The 27408-nt window shown below is 38.3% G+C and overlaps 1 protein-coding gene across 1 annotated transcript in view; it reads left to right on the forward strand.

The window, feature by feature from the left end:
- Positions 1–27408, forward strand: part of LOC128688586 (uncharacterized) — a 140267-nt gene that overhangs the window by 75234 nt on the left and 37625 nt on the right. Inside the window, exons 4-5 of the mRNA XM_070084758.1 lie at positions 20100–20210; positions 24371–24979. Of these exons, the coding sequence (XP_069940859.1) occupies positions 20100–20210; positions 24371–24979 (720 nt within the window). The remainder of the gene's footprint in view (positions 1–20099; positions 20211–24370; positions 24980–27408) is intronic.

Here is a 27408-nt window from a genome sequence, read left to right on the forward strand (position 1 = left end):
GTCCTTGATGAAGCCTCAAGTAGGCGAAACATTATACAGAAAAATAAAATGTCGTCCAGGTTATTAGGGAAATACTGTAATAGTATAAGGAGAATTAACAGTTATCTATTACACTAAGAAAATATGGGAAATAAAATTAAATCTAGGCAGCAAATACTGAGTTTCTCATCCTCTCCTCTTCCACACAAAATCCTAGCAGACCATCTCTCTCACTCGTCCAGCACAACACTCACTTGTCTGACCTCTGGCCAACCTCCACCTCCAGCACAACACTCACTTGTTTTAATGGGAACTTCAACTTAAGAATCCCATGGAACCTCTGGCAGTACACTTTGTTTCACCACAGTGGCTCGGGAATGGGAGATAATCAGTTTGATTAAAGGGAAAAATATCTTCAGCTCCATAGATCAAAAGCTCCAATATCAATATAGCACATAGCATTCCTCATATCTAAATGATTTTTCCGAGGGGAGGTCAATGCCCCAGCATCCCAGTCCCAGACCAGGCCTCATGGAGGATCAAGACCTGATTAACCAGACTGTTACTACTGGCTGCACACAGCTCAACATACGTATATACCTCAGACTGGCTGGTCAAGCACTGATTTGAGGAACTTGTCCAGTTCTCTCTTGAAGACTTCCAGAGGGTTGTTGATAATTTCTTTCATGAACAGTGTTATCCCTGACACTCATCGAATTCTTAGTGTACTTTTCACACCCCGGTTTTTCAGTGCAGATATTTCGCACTATCTGCCAAGTCTCTTGTTGTACTGAGTGATATCAGTGGCATACAGCAGTGAAGGTTCTCTTGAGATTTTCAAGCTCAGCAGTACTTCCTGCCTGGAAGGAGCCCATCGGTATACAGCGAACAACTGAATTAATGAGTATCACCATTGGCTCAAGATCGCTTCTCCTGAAAGTTCTAGTTATTCAGCCTCTAAATTTCCTTGCGGTAGTAGTGGCAACATTATTAGGCTCCTTGAATGTGAGATCTTCTGGCATCATTACTCCTAACTCTTGCACATGGGACTTAGCATTTGTCCTGTACTCCATTGCAGTTTTCCATAGGAAGCAATTAAAACTTTTCCACGTTAAACATCCTACTGTTGTCTGAGGTCCACTGGAAGACCCGAGTTACACTCACTTGACATTTCTGTGTCTTTGACAGCTGCCACCTGCGTATTCTGGTATCATCAGCAAAGGATGTGTCAGTGCTACAATTTGTCCTCAATGTATGCCAGATAAAATAATTAAACAGAAATGGGAGTAAAGCACCTTAAGGAGCAAAGCTTTTCACTGTGCCAGCCTCTGACTTTACTCTGTTTATTACCGCTACTACTATGGGTTTTATTTAAGAAGTTAAAAATCCATCTGCCCACTTTTCCAGTTATTTCTTCTGCACACATTTTTGTGTGCAACCACACCATAGTCATACTTATCGAATGCTTTGCAAAATCAGTGTATAAAGGTATACACTACATCAACATTTAGCTTGTCTTCCGGAGCATCCAAGGCCACATTGTAATGATCTAGCAAATGATTACAGAAAAAAAGAAAACATTACATTCATGGGGGAAGCATTAAATCCAGAGGTGTCATACATCACCTGGGAGGCAATAAGTGCAATGTATGGAAGAGGTCAGATCAAATTCCTTTGATCAAGAGCCCCTCACCAGCACCAAGGAGCCTCCCTTGAAGGGATTTCACCAGTCACACAATCATCATTCTGAAATGCAGGAAATAAATTTTAATGTACATTTAAAAGCTTTTAAGCTGTTCATCAAGGATAATTTAAAAAAAAGTCATATGTTCTTTTTTCTTAGGTGAAGGTCAGGCTTGGTTAATCAGATTGACTTGTGTAATTTTGCCATGCTCACCTTGATGTGTCCAGATGTTGAGCTGCATATCAATTAACCTGCAAGTCATACTTTAATATGCATGTCATGTTTTTATTGTGTATTTTTTTGTACAACTTGAAATAATATCATTACATAAACTACTTACTAGTTTTGTCACAGTACTGTGCAAGGCATGTTACACACATCATACCTCCATATCCATGGCAGGCTTTCAGTGTTTTCCTGTTCTTGCAACCTAGCCTGAGGGCAGACTTCTGTACTGACTTTTAGGTCAGCCAGGCTGTTGCTGCTAACAGCCTGCAGGCTTGACTTGCAATTGCAGCCTGGCTCATCAGGTACCTTAAGCAGGTAGTAGTAGTCCAGTTTCCTCTTGAAAATTTTTAATAAGTTCTAGCAGTATTTCTTATATCCAAAGTTCACTACTGTATTTGTAGGTAATTGAGCCATGATGGTAACACCTAAAGACAAAAATATCCAAATACTGTGAGATTAATTGACATACATGTATATATGATATGTTTGAATATATTACACATATTACTACAGTGGACCCCCGGTTAACGATATTTTTTCACTCCAGAAGTATGTTCAGGTGCCAGTACTGACCGAATTTGTTCCCATAAGGAATATTGTGAAGTAGATTAGTCCATTTCAGACCCCCAAACATACACGTACAAACGCACTTACATAAATACACTTACATAATTGGTCGCATTCGGAGGTAATCGTTATGCGGGGGTCCACTGTATTAATAAGTATGAAATAAATATATAAATATATATGGGCTTGGACATCCAACAGGTTTGTGTAAGCATGTTAGACAGGAGGGAGTGAAGGCAAGTGGTCTTTATAACCTGATGTGCTGTTGGAGTGTGAGCAAGGTGACATTTATGAAGGGATACTGGGAAACCAGTCAGCAAGCCCTGGAGGTGGGAAGTACAGTGCCTGCACCTTGAAGGTCGGGCAGGGAGGGGGTCTTGTAGTTTGAGGGGTCATCTGAACCATGATGTTGATACCCTTCTGGCAAGACAGTGACTGAGTGACATGAAAGTGTTTTCTTCTTTGTTGGGTCGCCCTAGCTAGATGGAAGACAGCCAGTATAAATATATAAAATAAATAAATAATACATACAGTGGAACCTCAAATATTGAACTTAATCCGTTCCAGGAGCTAGTTCTAAATTCGAAAAGTCCGAAAAGCGAAGCAATATTTCCCATAAGAAATAATGGAAATGCAATTAATCCGTTTCAGAAACCCAAAAATATTCACAAAAAAATACAATTAATCCGTTCCAGAAACCCAAAAATATTCACAGAAAAATACATTTTATAGAGATTAATTACAGTTTTACATACTCACAACAAATATAGTGTTCAATTATGTATTATTATTATTATAATCAAAAAGAAGTGCTAAACCACAAGGGCTATACAGTGCTGTCAATTATGTATTAATGAATGTAAATAAACATAAAATGACATTTTTACTTACCTTTATTGAAGATTGGTGATTGCATCTGGAAGATAGGGAGGAGAGAGGGAATTGGGGTTAGTGTTTGGAAGGAGAATCCCCCTCCATGAAGACTTCAGGTATCAAAGCCCTCTCTGGGGTTACTTCCCTTCTCTGTCTTTTAATGCCACTAGGACCAGCTTGAGAGTCACTGGACCCCTGTCTGAACTGGCTACCTCACCATGCCTTACAACATTGTGTATGCCACTACGCTTCTTAAATCTGTCAAACCAGCCTCTGCTGGGCTCAAATTAACTATCAGCAATGGTTCTAGGAGTTTTCTGTACCAGATTGGCATGCAACTTCCTTGCCTTTTTGCAAATAATGGTCTCTGAAACACTATCACCTGCCATCTCTTTATCCTTCATCCACACCAGGAACAACTTCTCAACCTGATAGATTGTCTGTGGTCTTTTTTTGGTTAGCATATTAACACCTTTCACAACATCAGCTTCCTTGATTTGTTCTTTCTTTGCCAGGATAGAACCGATGGTCGACTTTTTTTTTCCCATACATCCTGGCAAGCTCAAGAAGTCTCACACCACTCTCATACTTCTGTATTATTCCTTCTTCACATCTATGGTGTTTCTCACTTTGTTTACCACAGGGGTACCACTAGCAAGTTTCTTTGGGCCCATGGTAGCTTATTTCACAGTCCCACAAGCACTAAACACAATGAAATAATCGTAAAATGTTTGAATGAGAGCGCAGGTTAGTGTTCACTCAAGCATCAACAAAACCAGACTGGCTCACAGCGCCTGCACAGGGACGCAGACAGGGCGGGGTGCCGGACAGGTCCGGTACCCGGCGGTTCGCAAATGGGCGAGTTCGATAATAGGGACAAAGTTGGTTCGAAAAAAGAGTTTGATTTTCGAAGAGTTTGATAAGTAATAGGTTCGAAATTTGAGGTTCCACTGTATATAAATAAATATTATATATACAGTGGACCCCCGGTATTCGATATTAACCCTTAAACGGTCCAAACGTATATATACGTTCACTCGCGTAGTGCCCCAAATTTTTCGAGAAAAAAAAATCTTTTTTTTTTAAAAGGAAAAAAGAGCATATGGTACCCAGGCATCCTCAATTATTTTAATATGGCACAGAGTGAGTGTGCACACCCATTCTCTCATGTCTAGGTGACTCAGGCTTATCATGGCAATGTTGAATGAATGACAAAGAAAACGTATACATATGTTTGGACCGTTTAAGGGTTAATCCATTCCTGAGAGCTCATCGAATACCCAAAATATTGAAAAGCGAATCAATTTTCCCCATAAGAAATAATGGAAATTAAATTAATCCATGCAAGACACCCAAAAGTATGAAAAAAATTTTTTTACCACATGAAATATTAAATTTAATACACACAAACTGAAGAAGACATGCACAGTTACATGACACTTACCTTTATTGAAGATCTGGTGATGACTGATGGGATGGGAGGAGGGGAGAGTGTGGATGTGGATGTGGATGTGGATGTTTAGAAAGGGAATCCCCTTCCATTAGGACTTGAGGTAGCAAGTCCTTTTCCGGGGTTACTTCCCTTCTTCTTTTAATGCCACTAGGACCAGCTTGAGAGTCACTGGACCTCTGTTGCACAACAAATCTGTCCATAGAGCTCTGTACCTCCCGTTCCTTTACGATTTGTCTAAAATGGGCCACAACATTGTCATTGTAATAGTCACCAGCACGGCTTGCAATAGCTGTGTTAGGGTGAATTTCATCCATAAAGGTTTGCAGTTCAACCCACTGTGCACACATTTCCTTAATTTTTGAAGTAGGTGCAATGGATTCCACAACTGGCATAGGCTTCTCAGGGTTAGCCCCAAACCCTTCAAAATCTTTCTTAATTTCCATACTAATTCTCACCCTTTTTACCACAGGGTTGGCACTAGAAGCTTTCTTGGGGCCCATGGTGACTTATTTTGCAGAAACAAGCACCAAAAATAGTGATAATATGGAATGTACCGAATGTATCCATAGATGCGTGCACACTGGCTGGCTTGTAAACACTGGCACACACAGGGCAGTTCAGGCCACACGTGGACACGTCTTGTATGAATCGTATTGAATACCGGGTTTTCAATCGGATACCGAGGCAAAATTTTTGCGTTAAAATGCATCGAATACCGGATTTATCAAATACCGATGCCATCGAATACCGGGGGTCCACTGTATACATGTATATATAAATATTATACATATATATATATATATATATATATATATATATATATATATATATATATATATATATATATATATATATATATAATTATATATATATATACAGTGGACCCCCGCTTAACGATCACCTCCAAATGCGACCAATTATGTAAGTGTATTTATGTAAGTGCGTTTGTACGTGTATGTTTGGGGGTCTGAAATGGACTAATCTACTTCACAATATTCGTTATGGGAAAAAATTCGGTCAGTACTGGCACCTGAACATACTACTGGAATGAAAAAAGTTCGTTAACCGGGGGTCCACTGTATATATATATATATATATATATATATATATATACACATATATATACACCTACCATCTGACTTACGACCTGCTCGACTTACGACCACTTGACTTACGACCGTGTTTTTAATGCCAAATTTCTGGGAAATAAACAACTATTTGTGTTGTACAAAGTGTTTATCCTAAACCTTACAGTATAAAATACAGTACTAACAGCATAAAAAGTAAAGTAAAACGTGAAATACCAAAATAAAACAATAAAATAAAGTCATTACAAAAATATTTTGTTGATATTCAGTAGTAAAGTTCGATTTATGACCATTTCGACTTACGACCGGTTTCTCGGAACCGAACTCGGTCGTAAGTCGGATGGTAGGTGTGTATATATATAGTATATATATATATATATATATATATATATATATATATATATATATATATATATATATATATATATATATATGTATATATATATATATATATATTTTTTTTTTTTTTCAACAAGTTGGCTGTCTCCCACCGAGGCAGGGTGACCCAAAAAAGAAAGAAAATCCCCAAAAAGAAAATACTTTCATCATCATTCAACACTTTCACCACACTCACACATTATCACTGATTTGCAGAGGTGCTCAGAATACAACAGTTTAGAAGCATATACGTATAAAGATACACAACATATCCTTCCAAACTGCCAATATCCCAAACCCCTCCTTTAAAGTGCAGGCATTGTACTTACCATTTCCAGGACTCAAGTCCGACTATATGAAAACAACCGGTTTCCCTGAATCCCTTCACTAAATATTACCCTGCTCACACTCCAACAGATCGTCAGGTCCCAAGTATCATTCGTCTCCATTCACTCCTATCTAACACGCTCATGCACGCTTGCTGGAAGTCCAAGCCCCTCGCCCACAAAACCTCCTTTACCCCCTCTTTCCAACCCTTTTGAGGACGACCCCTACCCCTCTTTCCTTCCCCTATAGATTTATATGCTTTCCATGTCATTCTACTTTGATTCATTCTCTCTAAATGACCAAACCACCTTAACAACCCCTCTTCTGCCCTCTGACTAATGCTTTTATTAACTCCAGACCTTCTCCTAATTTCCACACTCCGAATTTTCTGCCTAATATTTACACCACACATTGCCCTTAGACAGGACATCTCCACTGCCTCCAACCGTCTCCTCGCTGCTGCATTTACCACCCAAGCTTCACATCCATATAAGAGTGTTGGTACTACTATACTTTCATACATTCCCTTCTTTGCCTCCATAGATAACGTTTTTTGACTCCACATATACCTCAACGCACCACTCACCTTTTTTCCCTCATCAATTCTATGATTAACCTCATCCTTCATAAATCCATCCGCCGACACGTCAAGTCCCAAGTATCTGAAAACATTCACTTCTTCCATACTCCTCCTCCCCAATTTGATATCCAATTTTTCTTTATCTAAATCATTTGATACCCTCATCACCTTACTCTTTTCTATGTTCACTTTCAACTTTCTACCTTTACACACATTCTCAAACCCATAAGCACAGTATCATCAGCAAAAAGTAATTGTGTCAATTCCCATTTTGAATTTGATTCCCCATAATTTAATCCCACCCCTCTCCCGAACACCCTAGCATTTACTTCTTTTACAACCCCATCTATAAATATATTAAACAACCATGGTGACATTACACATCCCTGTCTAAGACCTACTTTTACTGGGAAGTATTCTCCCTCTCTTCTACACACCCTAACCTGAGCCTCACTATCCTCATAAAAGCTCTTTACAGCATTTAGTAACTTACCACCTATTCCATAAACTTGCAACATCTGCCACATTGCTCCTCTATCCACTCTATCATATGCCTTTTCTAAATCCATAAATGCAATAAAAACTTCCCTACCTTTATCTAAATACTGTTCACATATATGTTTCAATGTAAACACTTGATCTACACATCCCCTACCCACTCTGAAGCCTCCTTGCTCATCCGCAATTCTACATTCTGTCTTACCTCTAATTCTTTCAATTATAACTCTACCGTATACTTTTCCTGGTATACTCAGTAAACTTATTCCTCTATAATTTTTACAATCTCTTTTGTCCCCTTTCCCTTTATATAAAGGGACTATACATGCTCTCCGCCAATCCCTAGGTACCTTCCCATCTTTCATACATTTATTAAACAAAAGTACCAACCACTCCAACACTATATCCCCCCCTGCTTTTAACATTTCTGTCATGATCCCATCAGTTCCAGCTGCTTTACCCCCTTTCATTCTACGTAATGCCTCACGTACCTCCACCACACTTACATTCTGCTCTTCTTCACTCCTAAAAGATGGTATACCTCCCTGGCCAGTGCATGAAATTACCGCCTCCCTTTCTTCCTCAACATTTAAAAGTTCCTCAAAATATTCTCCCCAGTACCAACAATACCACCAGTCCGATAACATTCTTCTTTGCAAATATACAGGGTCTAAAGCCAGCAACAAACAACAAAATACCTTTCATCCGTGGACTGCTTGCAGAGGCAAAGGCAATGTTCGCGGCTTTCACTGAGACCCACATAAAGGATCACTTGGACAATGAAATATGGATCCCAGGTTACAACCTATACAGATGTGACAGAGTGAACAGGCAAAAGGGGGGGGGTTGGCCTGTACATTGCAGAGTCACTTGTTTGCACAGAACTGCTAAATGCCTCAAATGATGTAGTGGAAGTTTTAGCAGTAAAGGTCGAGAACCAAAACCTAGTCATTGTGATAGTCTACAAGCCTCCGGATGCAACATCCCAGCAATTCCAGGAACAGCTGTTAAAAATTGACCACTGTCTGGAAAACCTTCCAGCTCCTGCACCCAACATCTTGCTTCTGGGGGATTTCAACTTAAGGCACCTAAAATGGAGGAATATAGCAAATAATATTGTTGCAGTAATAACCCCAGGAGGCAGCTCTGATGAAAACTCACACTCACGCGAGCTTTTAAATCTCTGCACAAAATTCAATTTAAACCAGCAAATAATAGAGCCTACTAGACTGGAGAATACACTAGACCTCATCTTCACTAACAATGATGATCTGATAAGAAATATCACCATATCAAAAACAATATACTCAGATCACAACATAATTGAGGTTCAGTCATGTATGCGCGGAGCCCCAGACCGACATAATGAGATTAGTCACGAGGGAGCATTCACCAAATTCAACTTCAATAACAAAAACATAAAGTGGGACCAAGTAAACCAAGTCCTAACCGATATAAGCTGGGAAGATATACTAAGCAACACAGACCCCAACTTATGCCTAGAACAGATTAACTCGGTAGCACTCGATGTATGCACAAGGCTTATTCCTCTAAGAAAAAGGAGGAGTAGATGTAAAACAGAAAGAGACAGGCGCTCCCTTTACAGGCGACGGAAAAGAATAACAGAGCGGCTAAAAGAGGTCAATATATCTGAAATGCGTAGGGAGACACTGGTCAGAGAAATAGCAAGCATCGAACTTAAGCTAAAAGAATCCTTTAGGAGTCAGGAATCGCGGGAAGAACTAAAAGCCATAAATGAAATCGAAAGAAACCCAAAGTATTTCTTCTCCTATGCCAAATCAAAATCGAGAACAACGTCCAGTATTGGGCCCCTACTTAAACAAGATGGGTCCTACACAGATGACAACAAGGAAATGAGTGAGCTACTCAAGTCCCAATATGACTCAGTTTTTAGCAAGCCGCTAACCAGACTGAGAGTCGAAGATCAAAATGAATTTTTTATGAGAGAGCCACAAAATTTGATTAACACAAGCCTATCCGATGTTATCCTGACGCCAAATGACTTCGAACAGGCGATAAATGACATGCCCATGCACTCTGCCCCAGGGCCAGACTCATGGAACTCTGTGTTCATCAAGAACTGCAAGAAGCCCCTATCACGAGCCTTTTCCATCCTATGGAGAGGGAGCATGGACACGGGGGTCGTCCCACAGTTACTAAAAACAACAGACATAGCCCCACTCCACAAAGGGGGCAGTAAAGCAACAGCAAAGAACTACAGACCAATAGCACTAACATCCCATATCATAAAAATCTTTGAAAGGGTCCTAAGAAGCAAGATCACCACGCATCTAGAAACCCATCAGTTACACAACCCAGGGCAACATGGGTTTAGAACAGGTCGCTCCTGTCTGTCTCAACTATTGGACCACTACGACAAGGTCCTAAATGCACTAGAAGACAAAAAGAATGCAGATGTAATATATACAGACTTTGCAAAAGCCTTCGACAAGTGTGACCATGGCGTAATAGCGCACAAAATGCGTGCTAAAGGAATAACAGGAAAAGTCGGTCGATGGATCTATAATTTCCTCACTAACAGAACACAGAGAGTAGTCGTCAACAGAGTAAAGTCCGAGGCAGCTACGGTGAAAAGCTCTGTTCCACAAGGCACAGTACTCGCTCCCATCTTGTTCCTCATCCTTATATCCGACATAGACAAGGATGTCAGCCACAGCACCGTGTCTTCCTTTGCAGATGACACCCGAATCTGCATGACAGTGTCTTCCATTGCAGACACTGCAAAGCTCCAGGCAGACATCAACCAAATCTTTCAGTGGGCTGCAGAAAACAATATGAAGTTCAACGATGAGAAATTTCAATTACTCAGATATGGTAAACATGAGGAAATTAAATCTTCATCAGAGTACAAAACAAATTCTGGCCACAAAATAGAGCGAAACACCAACGTCAAAGACCTGGGAGTGATCATGTCGGAGGATCTCACCTTCAAGGACCATAACATTGTATCAATCGCATCTGCTAGAAAAATGACAGGATGGATAATGAGAACCTTCAAAACTAGGGAGGCCAAGCCCATGATGACACTCTTCAGGTCACTTGTTCTATCTAGGCTGGAATATTGCTGCACACTAACAGCACCTTTCAAGGCAGGTGAAATTGCCGACCTAGAAAATGTACAGAGAACTTTCACGGCGCGCATAACGGAGATAAAACACCTCAATTATTGGGAGCGCTTGAGGTTCCTAAACCTGTATTCCCTGGAACGCAGGAGGGAGAGATACATGATTATATACACCTGGAAAATCCTAGAGGGACTAGTACCGAACTTGCACACGAAAATCACCCACTACGAAAGCAAAAGACTTGGCAGACGATGCACCATCCCCCCAATGAAAAGCAGGGGTGTCACTAGCACGTTAAGAGACCATACAATAAGTGTCAGGGGCCCGAGACTGTTCAACTGCCTCCCAGCACACATAAGGGGGATTACCAACAGACCCCTGGCAGTCTTCAAGCTGGCACTGGACAAGCACCTAAAGTCAGTTCCGGATCAGCCGGGCTGTGGCTCGTATGTTGGTTTGCGTGCAGCCAGCAGCAACAGCCTGGTTGATCAGGCTCTGATCCACCAGGAGGCCTGGTCTCAGACCGGGCCGCGGGGGCGTTGACCCCCGGAACTCTCTCCAGGTAAACTCCAGATCTACCTAATACCTCCCTCTCCCCATCTACTAACTCCCCTACTCTGTTTTTAACGGACAAATCCATACTTTCCCTAGGCTTTCTTAACTTGTTTAACTCACTCCAAAATTTTTTCTTATTTTCATTAAAATTTCTTGACAGTGCCTCTCCCACTCTTTCATCTGCTCTCCTTTTGCACTCTCTCACCACTCTCTTCACCTTTCTTTTACTCTCCATATACTCTGCTCTTCTTATAACACTTCTGCTTTGTAAAAACCTCTCGTAAGCTACCTTTTTCTCTTTTATCACACCCTTTACTTCATCATTCCACCAATCACTCCTCTTTCCTCCTGCCCCCACCCTCCTATAACCACAAACTTCTGCCCCACATTCTAATACTGCATTTTTAAAACTATTCCAACCCTCTTCAACCCCCCCACTACTCATCTTTGCACTAGCCCACCTTTCTGCCAATAGTCGCTTATATCTCGCCCGAACTTCCTCCTCCCTTAGTTTATACACTTTCACCTCCCTCTTACTTGTTGTTGCCACCTTCCTCTTTTCCCATCTACCTCTTACTCTAACTGTAGCTACAACTAAATAATGATCTGATATATCAGTTGCCCCTCTATAAACATGTACATCCTGGAGCCTACCCATCAACCTTTTATCCACCAATACATAATCTAACAAACTACTTTCATAATGTGCTACATCATACCTTGTATATTTATTTATCCTCTTTTTCATAAAATATGTATTACTTATTACCAAATTTCTTTCTACACATAGCTCAATTAAAGGCTCCCCATTTACATTTACCCCTGGCACCCCAAATTTACCTACTACTCCCTCCATAACATTTTTACCCATTTTAGCATTGAAATCCCCAACCACCATTACTCTCACACTTGATTCAAAACTCCCCACGCATTCACTCAACATTTCCCAGAATCTCTCTCTCTCCTCTACACTTCTCTCTTCTCCAGGTGCATACACGCTTACTATAACCCACTTTTCACATCCAATCTTTATTTTACTCCACATAATCCTTGAATTTATGCATTTGTAGTCCCTCTTTTCCTGCCATAGCTTATCCTTCAACATTATTGCTACTCCTTCTTTAGCTCTAACTCTATTTGAAACCCCTGACCTAATCCCATTTATTCCTCTCCATTGAAACTCTCCCACCCCCTTCAGCTTTGTTTCACTTAAAGCCAGGACATCCAGTTTCTTCTCATTCATAACATCCACAATCATCTCTTTCTTATCATTTGCACAACATCCACGCACATTCAGACTTCCCACTTTGACAATTTTCTTCTTCTTATTCTTTTTAGTAATCTTTACAGGAAAAGGGGTTACTAGCCCATTGTTCCCGGCATTTTAGTTGACTTTTACAACACGCATGGCTTACGGAGGAAAGATTCTTATTCCACTTCCCCATGGATATAAAAGGAAAAGTAATAAGACCAAGAACTATTAAGATAAAATCAAAGAAAACTCAGATGAGTGTGTATAAATAAACATGTACATGTATGTGTAGTGTGACCTAAGTGTAAGTAGAAGTAGCAAGACGTACCTGTAATCTTGCATATTTATGAGACAGACAAAAGACACCAGCAATCCTACCATCATGTAAAACAATTACAGGCTTTCGTTTTACACTCACTTGGCAGGACGGTAGTACCTCCCTGGGTGGTTGCTGTCTACCAACCTACTACCTATAATATATATATATATTATATTATATTATCACACTGGCCGATTCCCACCAAGGCAGGGTGGCCCGAAAAAGAAAAACTTTCACCATCATTCACTCCATCACTGTCTTGCCAGAAGGGTGCTTTACACTACAGTTTTTAAACTGCAACATTAACACCCCTCCTTCAGAGTGCAGGCACTGTACTTCCCATCTCCAGGACTCAAGTCCGGCCTGCCGGTTTCCCTGAATCCCTTCATAAATGTTACTTTGCTCACACTCCAACAGCACGTCAAGTATTAAAAACCATTTGTCTCCATTCACTCCTATCAAACACGCTCACGCATGCCTGCTGGAAGTCCAAGCCCCTCGCACACAAAACCTCCTTTACCCCCTCCCTCCAACCCTTCCTAGGCCGACCCTTACCCCGCCTTCCTTCCACTACAGACTGATACACTCTTGAAGTCATTCTGTTTCACTCCATTCTCTCTACATGTCCGAACCACCTCAACAACCCTTCCTCAGCCCTCTGGACAACAGTTTTGGTAATCCCGCACCTCCTCCTAACTTCCAAACTACGAATTCTCTGCATTATATTCACACCACACATTGCCCTCAGACATGACATCTCCACTGCTTCCAGCCTTCTCCTCGCTGCAACATTCATCATATATATATATATATATATATATATATATATATATATATATATATATATATATATATATATATATATATATATATATATATATATATATATATATAAGGGGATTGGACATGCAGCAGGTAATGTGTGAGCGTGTTAGGTAGGAGTGATTAGAGCTGAATGGTTTTTGGGACCTGATAAGCTGTTGGAGTGTGAGCAGGGTAATATTTTGTGAAGGGAGTCAGGGAAACCGGTTAGCCAGATTTGAGTCCTGGAGGTGGGAAGTACAGTGCCTGCACTTTAAAGGAGGGGTCTGGAATATTGGCTGTTTGGAGTGACATCTAAACTGTTGTATCTGAGCACTTCTGCAAAGACGTGAATATGTGTGAATGATGTTGAAAGCATTTCCTTTTTGGGTCATCCTGCTTCAGTGGGAGACAGCTGACATGTTGAAAAAAAATTATATACAGTGGACCCTCGGTTATCGGCCGTAATCCGTTCCCGAAGGCTGGCCTAAAACCGAAATGGCCGATAACCAAAATAATTATTCCCATGAGAATTAATGTAAATACAGTTAATCTGTTACAGACACCCAAAAATATTCACAAAAAATACATTTTTTAGAGATTAATTATAGTTTTACATACACAAAACAATGAGAGCTAAATAAAATAAATACATGAACAATTAAATCAGTATTACATACCTTTATTGAAGACTATTGTTGGCTTATAGAAGATAGGGAGGAGAGAGGGAGGAGAGTTTATTGTTTGGAAGGGGAAGCCCCCTCCGTAAGGACTTCAGGTATGAAAGCTCTATCTGTGATTACTTCCCTTCTTCGTCTATTAATGCCACTAGGACCAGCTTGAGAGTCGCTGGACCCCTGTCGCACAAAATATTGTCCAGAGAGCTCTGTTTCTGGCATCTCTAAGATTTCCCTGAAGTGGGACAAGGTTCAGTCACTGAACCTGTTGCAGATGTAGCTTGTTTCAGCTTGGTCAGGGTGATATTTCTCAACAAAAGCTTGCACCCTAGTCCACGTTGCACAAATCTCCTTAATCTCTGAAGAAGGCACCTCCTTCACTCCATCTTCCTCCTCCTCTGAAGCAAGTGCCTGAGCTGTGGTCTGTTGCTATTCCAGATGAAGCTCTTGCAGTTCTTCAGTGGTTAGCTCTTCCCTGTGGTCCTCCACCAACTCTTCCACATCCTCACCACTAACCTCCAACTCCATGGACTTGCCCAGAGATACAATGGATTCTGCAACAGGTGTAAGGTCCTCAGGGTCATCCCCAAACCCCTCAGAATTCCTCTCTTGGACACATTTTGGCCACAATTTTCTCCAAGCAGAGTTCAAAGTCCTGGAAGTCACTCCCTCCCAAGCCTTACCTATAAGGCTTATGCAATGGAGGATATTGAAGTGATTCCTTCAGAACTCTCTTTAGAGTCAACTTTGTGTCCAAGGTCACTTCAAAGCAACTTTGAAACACTGCTTTGGCATAAAGTTTTTTTAAGTTAGAAATGACCTGCTGGTCTATGGGCTGGATGAGAGGAGTGGTGTTATGAGGCAAGAACTTCACTGTGATGAAATGGAATTCCATAGACAATAGGTCTACCAAGTTTGGAGGATGAGCAGGAGCATTGTCCAGTACCAGGAGACACTTGAGTGGCAATTTTTGCTCCAGGAGGTACTTTTTCACACTCTGGATGAATGAGCAGAAGCTTCCTCACTCGGTCAGTGACACAGCTACACCGACTCAGGAACGCGCGAGCATCGCAGGCCGATAAGTGTCCAATATGGCCAATAAGCGAAATAACGGCCGATAACCAGAAGCCAAAAAACAGCCAGTAAGTGAGTTGGCCAATAAACAGAAAGGCCAATAACCAAGGGCTCACTGTATAGTGTGTGTGTGTGTGTGTGTGTGTGTGTGTGTGTGTGTGTGTGTGTGTATGTATATATACATATATATGCAGTGGACCCCCAACATTTGATATTAATCCATTCCTGAGAGCCATCGAATGTCGAAAATATCGAAAGTCAAATTAATTTTCCCATAAGAAATAATGGAAATCAAATTAATCCGTGCAAGACACCCAAAAGTATGAAAAAAAAAATTTTACCACATGAAATATTAAGTTTAATGCAATAGAATAATTACAATAACAACAATAACAATAGATTAATAACAACAGAATAATTGACACTTACCTTTAATGAAGATCTGGTGATAATTGATGGGATGGGAGGAGGGGAGAGTGTGGATGGTGTTAGTGTTTAGAAGGGGAATCCCCTTCCATTAGGACTTGAACTGGCAGCTTCACCATGCCTTACCACACTGTGTATGCCACTACGATTCTTAAATCTTTCAAACCAACCTTTGCTGGCCTTAAATTCACTCACATCACCACTAGTTGCAGGCAATTTCTTTACCATATCATCATGCACTCCGACACACGCACTCCACTTTCGTACTTTGCAATTATCTCTTTCTTCATTTCAATAGTCATTAGCACCTTTTTTCTCGAAGGGTTGGCACTAGAAGTAATTCTCACCCTTATTGCTGTAGGGTTGGCACTAGAAGCTTTCTTGGGGCCACTTATTTTGCAGATAAAATCACCAGAAACACTGTAATAATACGAAATGTTCCGATTGTATGCTTGGATGTTACCGCGGAGGCTGGCTGGTAAACAATGCCACCGGCGAAACATGTGAGGCTGGCTAAGGGCGCACATTAGACGCGTCTCGGACGAACAGTGTTGAGCGGGTTTTTTAGCGGTATGCGAGGCAAAATCTTGGCGATAAAATGTAGCGGTATGCGGATTTAACGTTATGTGATGCCAACGGTATGCGGGGGTCCACTGTATATATACACACATATATATACACATATATATATACACATATATATATACACAATATATATATATATATATATATATATATACATACATACATGTATATATATATATATATATATATATATATAGATATATATATATATATATATATATATATATATATATATATATATATATATATATATATTCTTTCTTTCAACACACCGGCCGTATCCCACCGAGGCGGGGTGGCCCAAAAGGAAAAACGAAAGTTTCTCCTTTTACATTTAGTAATATATACAGGAGAAGAGGTTACTAGCCCCTTGCTCCCGGCATTTTAGTTGCCGCCTACAACACGCATGGCTTACGGAGGAAGAATTCTGTTCCACTTCCCCATGGAGGTAAGAGAAAATAAAGAACAAGAACTAGTAAGAAAATATTAGAAAACCCAGAGGGGTGTGTATATACAGTGGACCCCCGGTTAACGATTTTAATCCGTGCAAGAGGGGTAATTGTTATGCGAAATAATCGCTATGTGAATGAATTTTCCCCATAAGAAATAATGGAAATCAAATTAATCCGTGCAAGACACCCAAAAGTATGAAAAAAAAAATTTTACCACATGAAATATACATTTTCCCACACACAAAGAGAAGGATACATGCACAATAGTAGAGTAGTACATGCACAGTATATATTGTGCATGTACTAGTCTACTAAATGAAGAATAAATGACACTTACCTTTATTGAAGATGCAGCAATGACTGATGAGACACTGTGTCCTGGGAGTGCCTTTTCCTCCTGAGTACTGTAGGTCCTGTTTGGCATTTTCTTCCAGAACAGGCCTTATCACACTGTGTATGCCACTACGATTCTTAAATCTCTCAAACCAACCTTTGCTGGCTTTAAATTCACCAATATGAGCACTAGTTCCAGGCATTTTTCCCTGTTCACCTGGGTGTTAGTCGACTTGTGTGGGTTGCATCCTGGGAGACAAGATTAAGGAACCCCAATGGAAATAAGTTAGACAGTCTTCGATGACACTGACTTTTTTGGGTTATCCTGGGTGGCAAATCCTCTGGGGTTAATTGTTTCTTGGTATTCTCAATAAGCCACACCAACAACGGTGCTACAGCAGCAGCAGCAGCTGACAGTGCAGCAGCAGCAGCAGCTGTACCACCAATAGTAGCGATGGTTGATTGGGGTTTATTATACAACCTGGCCAGCTCGGAGACATGCACTCCACTTTCATACTTATCAATGATCTTTTTCTTCATCTCTATTGTAATTCTCACCCTTATTGCTGTAGGGTTGGCACTAGAAGCTTTCTTGGGGCCCATGGTCACTTATTTTCCAGAAAAAGCACCGAAAACACTGTAATAATACGAAATATTCCGATTGTATGCTTGGATGTTACCGCGGAGGCTGGCTGGTAAACAATGCCACCAGCGGAACATGTGAGCGTGGCTCAGGCCGCACATTGGACGCGTCTCGGACGAAAATCGGTAAGCGGGTTTTTAAGCGGTATGTGAGGCAAAATTTTTGCAATTAAAGTAAGCGGTATGCGAAATAATCGCTATGTGATGCCATCGTTATGCGGGGGTCCACTGTATATGCTTATACATGTATGTGTAGTGTGCCCTAAGTGTAAGTAGAAGTAGCAAGACATACCTGAAATCTTGCATATTTATGAGACAGAAAAAAAGGACACCAGCAATCCTACCATCATGTAAAACAATTACAGGCTTCTGTTTTACACTCACTTGGCAGGACGGTAGCACCTCCCTGGGTGGTTGCTGTCTACCAGCCTACTACCTAAATATATATATATATATATATATATATATATATATATATATATATATATATATATATATATATATATATATATATATATATATATATATATATATATACTATATATATATATATATATATATATATATATATATATATATATATATACTATATATATATATATATATATATATATATATATATATATATATATATATATATATATATATATATATATATATATATATATATATATATATTTATTTATTTATTTATTTATTTTCAATGTGTTGGCTGCCTCCCACCAAGGCAGGGTGACCCAAAAAAGAAAGAAACACTTTTACCATCATTCACACAATCAAGGCACTCAGATATGACAGTTTAGATGTCACTCCACACCCACCCACACACTTACATACATATCTATCATTTTACTCCTAACAACAGTTTTAAACAAATTCTTTGGTTTATTTCAGTTCCATTTCTGTAATCAGCTACTTTCCAAAACATGTTAGTATATTGAATAAGTCAATTACTTCCAATAATTATTTACTAATTTATGGACTGACTCACATTGTATCTGTGCTACCAGACAATAGTTAATATGCAATGTTTGACTTTTGAATGTTTAATTACAATATATTTATTCCAACATTATTATATTACTGTTAGGCATCACTTTTTATTATTATTCTGGTGTTTATTTTTTGTGAAGGTGGTGGACAATTACAAAGAATGTGGTTTATTTAGGGGAAAAGGAGTGACTGCAGCATTTGCTCTAATATAACCTATAAATTCTCATGTCCTGAGTTAATTTGTCCTGAGTTAATTATACTCTTGTGTAATGTGTTGAGTATTTACTTCAGATGCAATTACTATTACCGTATCAGTTTTATAAACACTTATGTTGTGCCTTATTTGTTTATGTAATGTAAATCCACATTAATTAAACTAATGAGACAACCTTGGTAAAACCATTTTTTTTACTTAACTTATGCATTATTAATGTAGTTTTTTTCAGTACATTTGGAAAAGATCTTATCACTTAATTTCTTTTATAAATTACTTTGGTAAAGACAAACAGGGTTTCTCAAGGTAAATTAGGTTAGTACTTACATGACCTGTAGCACAGTCATAGCACTTGGCTCACAACTGAAAGGACCTGTATTTGATCCCCAGTTAAGGCAAGACACATGGGCAGGTGTCCCTTCACTCACTGATCCTGTTCATCTAGTAATAAACACCATACACACAGTAATCCAGAATGCCGGGAACGAAGTAATGTCTGATTACCGATAGTTTTGAAATGTGGCATATGTAGGAGCATTGTAAGCATCAAAAGCAAACTAATATTATGCTTAAGTTATGCCTATTTTACTTAAGTTAGAAAGTAATTTTGTCTCCTCTTACATAATTTTAAAATTAACAGTAGTTTTATAAAGTAAATTAAGTGTTACAAATGTTTTAGTTGTTTACATGAGTATGAGGAAGTCTGAATAACTGATCATTTTCAGGATTTCTGATAATTTTTCCAGATTACTGTTCATACTAAATGATATCAAACTTCCCTGATACCTGATCATTATCAACCACTGATAAGTGGAGAGCTGTTGTTCTACTGTGCTGTACTTGGGTATTAAATATGTCTTGAAGTTTGTATCCTGGGGAGATAATACTAAACCATAGATGGGTGAACTGAGATGAGCTGAAGCAGGATAGCAGCTCTGTATGTAGAAATGGGCTTTATGTAAAAGATAATCACTTTGTATGAATATTAGTTATTAATGTGAGTTGATCTCCTAGGGGCGGTGTAAGTCCCGCAGAGGGGCCCACTCCCCCTGCCCCCCCGCCGCCGCCGCCACAACAGCAACCACAATCAGACGGCTACTGGAATATGCACCTAGAGGTTCTCAGGTCAGGAAAATGCAAATGTATCTCCTGCCTGGCTTTACAGATATGTTTCTCCACATGTATGCTACTTGCCCACTGCCTTATGAAGCTTTTTACATAAATCCTGTTTCTTGGTACCCTTTAATGCTTTCAGGGAAACTACATAATATAAAGTCTTTCAAACTTTCCCAACAGCGTTACGAAAGAGTATATTGTCTCCTTACTGATTTTCCTGCTACTGGTTTCCTTTATCTTTTAAGTCTCTTTCCCCCTGCCCACTATTACTTCTTTTGCACCTACCACTTCCTGTTTTCCTGGTTAGTTCTGCACTTCTCCTCATCAGATTATTACAGTACCCCTCTTGTCAGTTCTTTCAGTCTACCCTTGATGCTTCATGTTACAAAAGCTCTGGTCTTCCAGCTGTCATCCACTCTTCTTATACAGCACTAGTCTTTTATATGTAGTACTTGACCTGCATTTAACTAGTACTATTTCTTCATCTGAACTGGCATCTGTAATAATACAATGTAATCTAAATAGGATGCCTGAGTGTAATTAGTATTGTTTCACTGTGATTGTTCACTAGGAATCACAGCTTTTGTACTCATAATGAATGAAGTGGTCTCTATAAATAGTACAGTCATTATAAAATTTCATTTTAGAGCAGTTTTGAAATGTTTTTGTTAACATTGTATAGTGTGAAAAAAAAACACTCTATTATGAGTTTATGATGTACACTAATTAAATGTCTCCTGAATGTATACAACTGAATGATTGCTTCACATAATGTCCTGAATAACTGCATATGCTATGCAGTATTGTTATTTGGTATTCACATACCATTCCAGTTATATGACGTACTGTAACTTATTAAAAAGATATGCAGTATTATTTTAAAACTCTTAATAACGTTCAAGTTTTCATATTTCGTAACTCTGTTAATTTTAATCTTCTTTATTTTTAGTCCTTGTAATATATTTTGCTTGTACAGTGTTTGCCCACATTTTCCCATATCAGTACATTCTACTGCATTAGCACATTCAAGGAGGGATGGTTGCAAAGAATGCTTTACTTAATTTTACTAATACCCTTTTTTTTTTCATATTTTAGAGTGAGAAAAAACTTTCAATGCTTCAAAACCGATCAAAAATCTGTGCAATGAAAGGGATATTGAATAACTGACAACAGGAAGAATCATATTTACAACTAATGTTAAATCAGTTTTACTGGTCTCAGAATTTATATATTATTACTGTGTTAAACTTCTCTGAATATTCCCATTAAAGACTTCACTGTGAAGTGTTTTTTTTTTTTTTTCATAAAGAATCTTGGACACAAAGTTGGATGGAAATCGCTCTGTTATATTCACGGGGAAATGTTAAACCTGTGGGGATCAGAGCCTGGGGAATGGGAAGTAATCATCGTTGATCTAAGGAAGGGGAGGGTACTTTTAATTCCTTAGATCAAGAGCCCTGATGGGTATCATTGCACCTCCTTGAAAGAGTTTGCTGAAGAAGTTAACAAATTTTAAGACTTATATTGTCAGCAATTACAAAATTACAATTTTTAAAGCATTATAGTATCAGATTTTTTTTGGCTACTTATGCAAAAAGTTACAGAAATTATTATTTTTTTTAATTATTAATGACCCAGTGTATGCTACATTAGAATGCACATACTGAAGAACATTTCAATAAAGATGGAAAGTCATTCAGCACTCATATAAAGTGCTGATACACAAAGCTTATAGTCCTGATACTGGCACACATAATACCACTGCATGTAGTTATCTATTATGGTACTGTATATAAGTTGCTCTTTCCTTAAAATTTATACAAGACCTGTTGTATATTACTCTAATGTATTAAACCTAATTATAAGACTGCAAGCAGCTTCTAGTAGTGTTTTGGTAATGTTAGTAATTAGAGACATGGGGTAGTGGTCTGTTATCCAAACAGTAATGATGCTTACGGTTTTAAGTGCTCATTAGCATAATTAATTACAATACCTCTCCCTATCCTAGTAGATCTAGATTTGTGAATGGCTGTATACCCAGGTATGTTAATTACATTAGTCACCCATAAATCATGTTTTATGCATGTTGCTCTTAATATCAAGAATAAAAATTTGGTATTTAATGGTTCTAATAGGGTATTAATGTCATCATTATTGGCTTAGGAGCCCAATAATATAACTGAATTTTTTTTTTTATAAAGAACTGTCTTTGCAAGACTTGTCATATATTACACAGCTTTGATCCACAGGGAGTTAATGGCTGAGTGCAAGAGACAACAAGTTATGACAAAGTTGTCATTGATTATTGTTTCCATTATAAATTTATGAGTAAGTCACTTATTCTTGTAAACAACCAAGTCCTTGAAGTTTTGGCAAGCTAGGACAAGCAACAGCACACTTTCCACAGAAATTATGCCATCTTTATCATAGTGTTATAATATGTTTTCAATAATTAAAACTATAAATCTTGCTCCTACAATTGAATATGCTAATAAGCATAATTAGCTAGAAAAAAGAAAAATATATAAGAATGATTGGATGTGTTTTTTTTTTTTTTGAGATGAGTCATCTGGGTAACAGCCAAAAGATTACATATTCATATAATAGGCCTAGTGCCTGGGCTGCCAACATAATGCTAAGCATGTTATACTAGTAGTGAATTACAAAACTATATAATTGATTCAGATAAAAATTCACATAGGAATTGAAATACTAATAATATTAACACTGATAGTGATAATGTCATCAAACCTTTAACATCTAGTTTAAATGGTTACAGAGTTACAGAAGCACAAACAGGTCAAGGCATCAGGTTAATCAATGTACATCAGTAAGGCATTTCTTTCTTACCTTAATGTATGTGCTGGGCTCACTGGGAAACGGTAAAGTGCTTCGTGATGTGGGTCAGTGTCTTATGATGACTCTCAGTGAAGCATCCAACACCAACCTTGAGCAAGGATGCAATTTCCAACCCTTTAAAAAAAACAAAGGATCAACACACACAATAGTAGCAAATGCAGTATAGAATGATGTTTTACAGTATAGAATGATGTTTTACAGTATAGAATGATGTTTTACAGTATAGAATGATGTTTTACAGTATAGAATGATGTTTTACAGTATAGAATGATGTTTTACAGTATAGAATGATGTTTTACAGTATAGAATGATGTTTTACAGCATAGAATGATGTTTTACAGTATAGAATGATGTTTTACAGTATAGAATGATGTTTTACAGTATAGAATGATGTTTTACAGCATAGAATGATGTTTTACAGTATAGAATGATGTTTTACAGTATAGAATGATGTTTTACAGTATAGAATGATGTTTTACAGTATAGAATGATGTTTTACAGTATAGAATGATGTTTTACAGTATAGAATGATGTTTTACAGTATAGAATGATGTTTTACAGTATAGAATTATGTTTTACACTTAATGAAAGCATAGAATAATGCTGCTTTTCTTTGAACTATGTTAATCATTAATGAGTTTCAGAAAAAAGTTTCATATACATATTTGTTGATTTTGTGGTTTAGTCTGGAATAATGTTTGTTAAAATTATTTTATGTACGTATAAGTTACTTCTCTGAGATATGAATATAGCAAGAGAAATTCTATCCCTTGTGGCTATGATTTTCTGTGGAAACCCATCACAGAGAATTAAATCAAATTTAAGTACGAATGTATTTATTAGGATGCTTTCACTCTTCATCAGACGTACTGAAACTCAATTAGATCAAAAAGTTGTTAAATGTTGAGAGTTGTACTACACAGGACTAATATTTCATTACCTTCATATCTACTATAATTTTCACACTTTAAATTAAGATATGGCATTGATAGTGTGTCTTCATGCTTGTATTTAAGGGATGGATATGCATCTTTCAGACAGTGGCATAAAAAAAAAAGTCAGTACAGAGTTATTTTATGTTCTTGGCAGACTATTTTTTTTAATATGTTAATATATAATTTATGGCATTTTTCAACTTGGGATTTCATGCATGCAGTTATGTTCCCTTTGAATTCAGTACCTAATTTCTTTAAATGTTTTAATTTTTTAGGCATTAAATGACAATTTACATTTTTTACAAGGTTTTAAATAATGGATTAAGTTCATGTTAATTGTTTTTTAATATTCTAATAGTTATTTGTTTCTTGCAGCAAGTTGAAGGGTGAAGTGAAAGACTGGTATGATGGCGACTCCTTAGATGCTGGCCTGGGGCAGGGTGGCGGTGTTAAGCAGGAGCAAGACCCTTATGCACCTTACTCACACCTGCACCAAAATCACCCGATGACCCCGGAATCCATGCATGGCTCCTCACTTAACGGACCACTTGGTGGTCCTCACAATGGACCTCACATGGGCTACCCTCTTCAACAACAGACCCAACAGCAACACCAACAGCATTACCAGAGTTACCAAAGCCATCCGGGAATGGGTGACATAGCCCCAATGTCCCCAGGCTACCAAGGCCATCCAAGACCACACCCGCAACAACATATGAATCAGCAACACATGGGCCATCATATGGGTCAATATCCTGACCAACATGGCCAGTATGGTCAATATGGTCAAATGGGTGGTCACATGGGACAGGGAATGCAAGGTCACCCTGGTCATGAAGGGCCCCCAGGCAGAGAGGGTGATCCATACAGTTTTGTGGATGAGTACAGTGGTCCACCCCCTAGACCCGTTGACGAAGTCCTAGGTCAAACTCAACCAAAAAGAAGAGGTCGCAAGCCAAAACATATAAAACTTATGGAGAATGGGTAAGTTGTAAAACAAACTTTTCTCTTTTATATTGTGTGTGTGAAAGTAGTATAATTAGAAGCCAAGGTATATATGGTAGGCTTGTTTTGTTGAATACTGTGGCTCTGGCATGTATAAATACATGCACAAAAATGCAGGGAAAACAGCACTGAAGAGAAGTTGGTGTAAAGAAATAAGAAAAAATGTGCATGGGTAATAGTAGGGGCAAGATAAGAAGAAAAGGAATTTCCAATAATTGTGAAGAAAGGACAGTTATGGTAAGACATGTGAATACAGCCATAATTCAGACTTTCAACTTAATTCAGTTCTTCAAATGAGCCATAAAACACAAAATTGTACACTATATCAAGTTCATTATGTCACAGGATATGTAGAATTATAATAATAATAATATCTTTATTTACTACAAGTACATGTACAAGGTATACAGGTCTAGCTGACATCAGTGACATACTACTATATAGAAAGCCGCTTGTTATGCTGAGCATTTCAGGCAAATTAGGTCAGTTTTGTCCCAGGATGCGACGCACACCAGTCGATTAACACCCAGGTACCCATTTTATACTCATGGGTGAAGATGGACTGCAGGTGTCATATGGAAACACGTCCCTAATGTTTTCCAGCCATATCGGAGGAGATTCGAACTCCGGACCTCAGTGTTCCTAGGGTTCAAGACTCGGATCCATTTTCCATATTTTAACCCCTATTATGCTACAGTTCTATTGTTTTTATTATAAATCAAGAAAGAGACATCAAATAACACAGTATTAAACATTTACATTATCAAAAACATTAAAAATAAATTCAATAATAATTTTACTGTAGTTCATTATGAGTTATAATTCAGCTACCTGAGCATTATAAACACTGATTACCAAGTTACGATTTGATCCATGAGACTTACAATTTGAGTCACCAGAGCACTATAATATGGATTGTTAAGAGTAACAGTTGATGCTATCACAGCATTTACAAACTTTATAAATAATTTAATTAAAATTTTATAATACAAAACTACATATAGTACAAACACATTCTTTTTCACCATGTACGTACTTAGTGACAGCATTTTGCTTTGTAGCTGTCAGTAAAAGAGCTGCAGGAACGATGCATGTTAACTAACTCATCACTAAAAATGTTAATGTTATGGAACATTTACAAATTTTGGTATAAACAAGTCTTGAAATTCTTAAGTTTGTAAGTCATAAGTCGAAGTGACTGTATTTTATAAACAACACATGCTTGGCCAAAGGAAAATTAGGGTATGTGGATGGATGGGTGAGAAAGAGAGAAAAAAATGTAAATCTGAAATAGTTAAAGCACAAATATACTGTAGCGTAAGTTTGAATGGCAGATAAAAATGTACCAGAGTATAGTCATAGTAAGCTACTGTTTTACTTTGCAGTACTATACTAAAAATACAGAGAGGTAAATAAACAAAAATTTATAGACCAAAAATTAATAGGGCAAATTTGTTTTCAGTACTTTAGCTAAGCTAAAACTTTTTTATTATTGAAGGAAATTCCATCAGGTAACCTGAAGACAATTTTGGGGGTCACTGCCACTGTGGTCTGGTTCCAGACCAAGCCCCCTTACCCACCCCCCTCCCTAGTTAATGGCCTCATCTACCAGGCTGTTGGTACTAACCATGCACAGTACAATGTATGCACCACAGCCTGGCTGATCAGGAACTGACTTGAGGAACTTCTCAAGTTCCCTCTTGATTATTATTGTAATAAAAACCAAGCGCTAAACTCACCAGGGCCATACAGCGCTGATTTCCCTCTGGAAGACAGCTAAGAATCTGTTGATAATTTCTCTTTTGTGTAAAAGATGTTGAAAAATCTTGGTCGCTTGCACTTATTGAGTTATTTCTTAGTATATTTTTGGGGAATAATTGCCAAATTTGGTACTTTCTTGAACCAGGACTTACAGAACAAATAGGCCCTCATTTATTTCCAGTTTCAGTTGACCCCTGAGGTTACACACCCACTATAGGGCATTAGATTCAATATTCTAATATTTATATCTTTAGTACTGTATGCCAACATTTATATGACATGGAAGAAGTTAAAGAAGATGTGTGGACTGTATTTGAAAGAAGTTAAAACAACTAGTGGAGCTTTAAAGATAATTCACAAAATAACAAATACAGTTAAATCCAAAATAATGCTGTATACGAACATTTACTTTTTATGTGCCTGGCAATAAGCAGTGTAACGGAAAACATATCAAACAGATATACTAAGAAATAAATGAACTTACTAGAAATCTAGTCAATCTGCCTGGACCCAAATTTGCACACGAAAACCAGGTGGTCTATGAGTACACTAAAGAATACAAAATAAGTGTAAGGGGCACAAGACTTTTCAATACACCCTTTCCATGAACGGGAAATTACAGGCAAGCCTCTGGCTGTCTTTAAGGA

Source organism: Cherax quadricarinatus, chromosome 13 (genome assembly GCF_038502225.1).
Source record: "Cherax quadricarinatus isolate ZL_2023a chromosome 13, ASM3850222v1, whole genome shotgun sequence".
NCBI lineage: Eukaryota > Metazoa > Arthropoda > Malacostraca > Decapoda > Parastacidae > Cherax > Cherax quadricarinatus.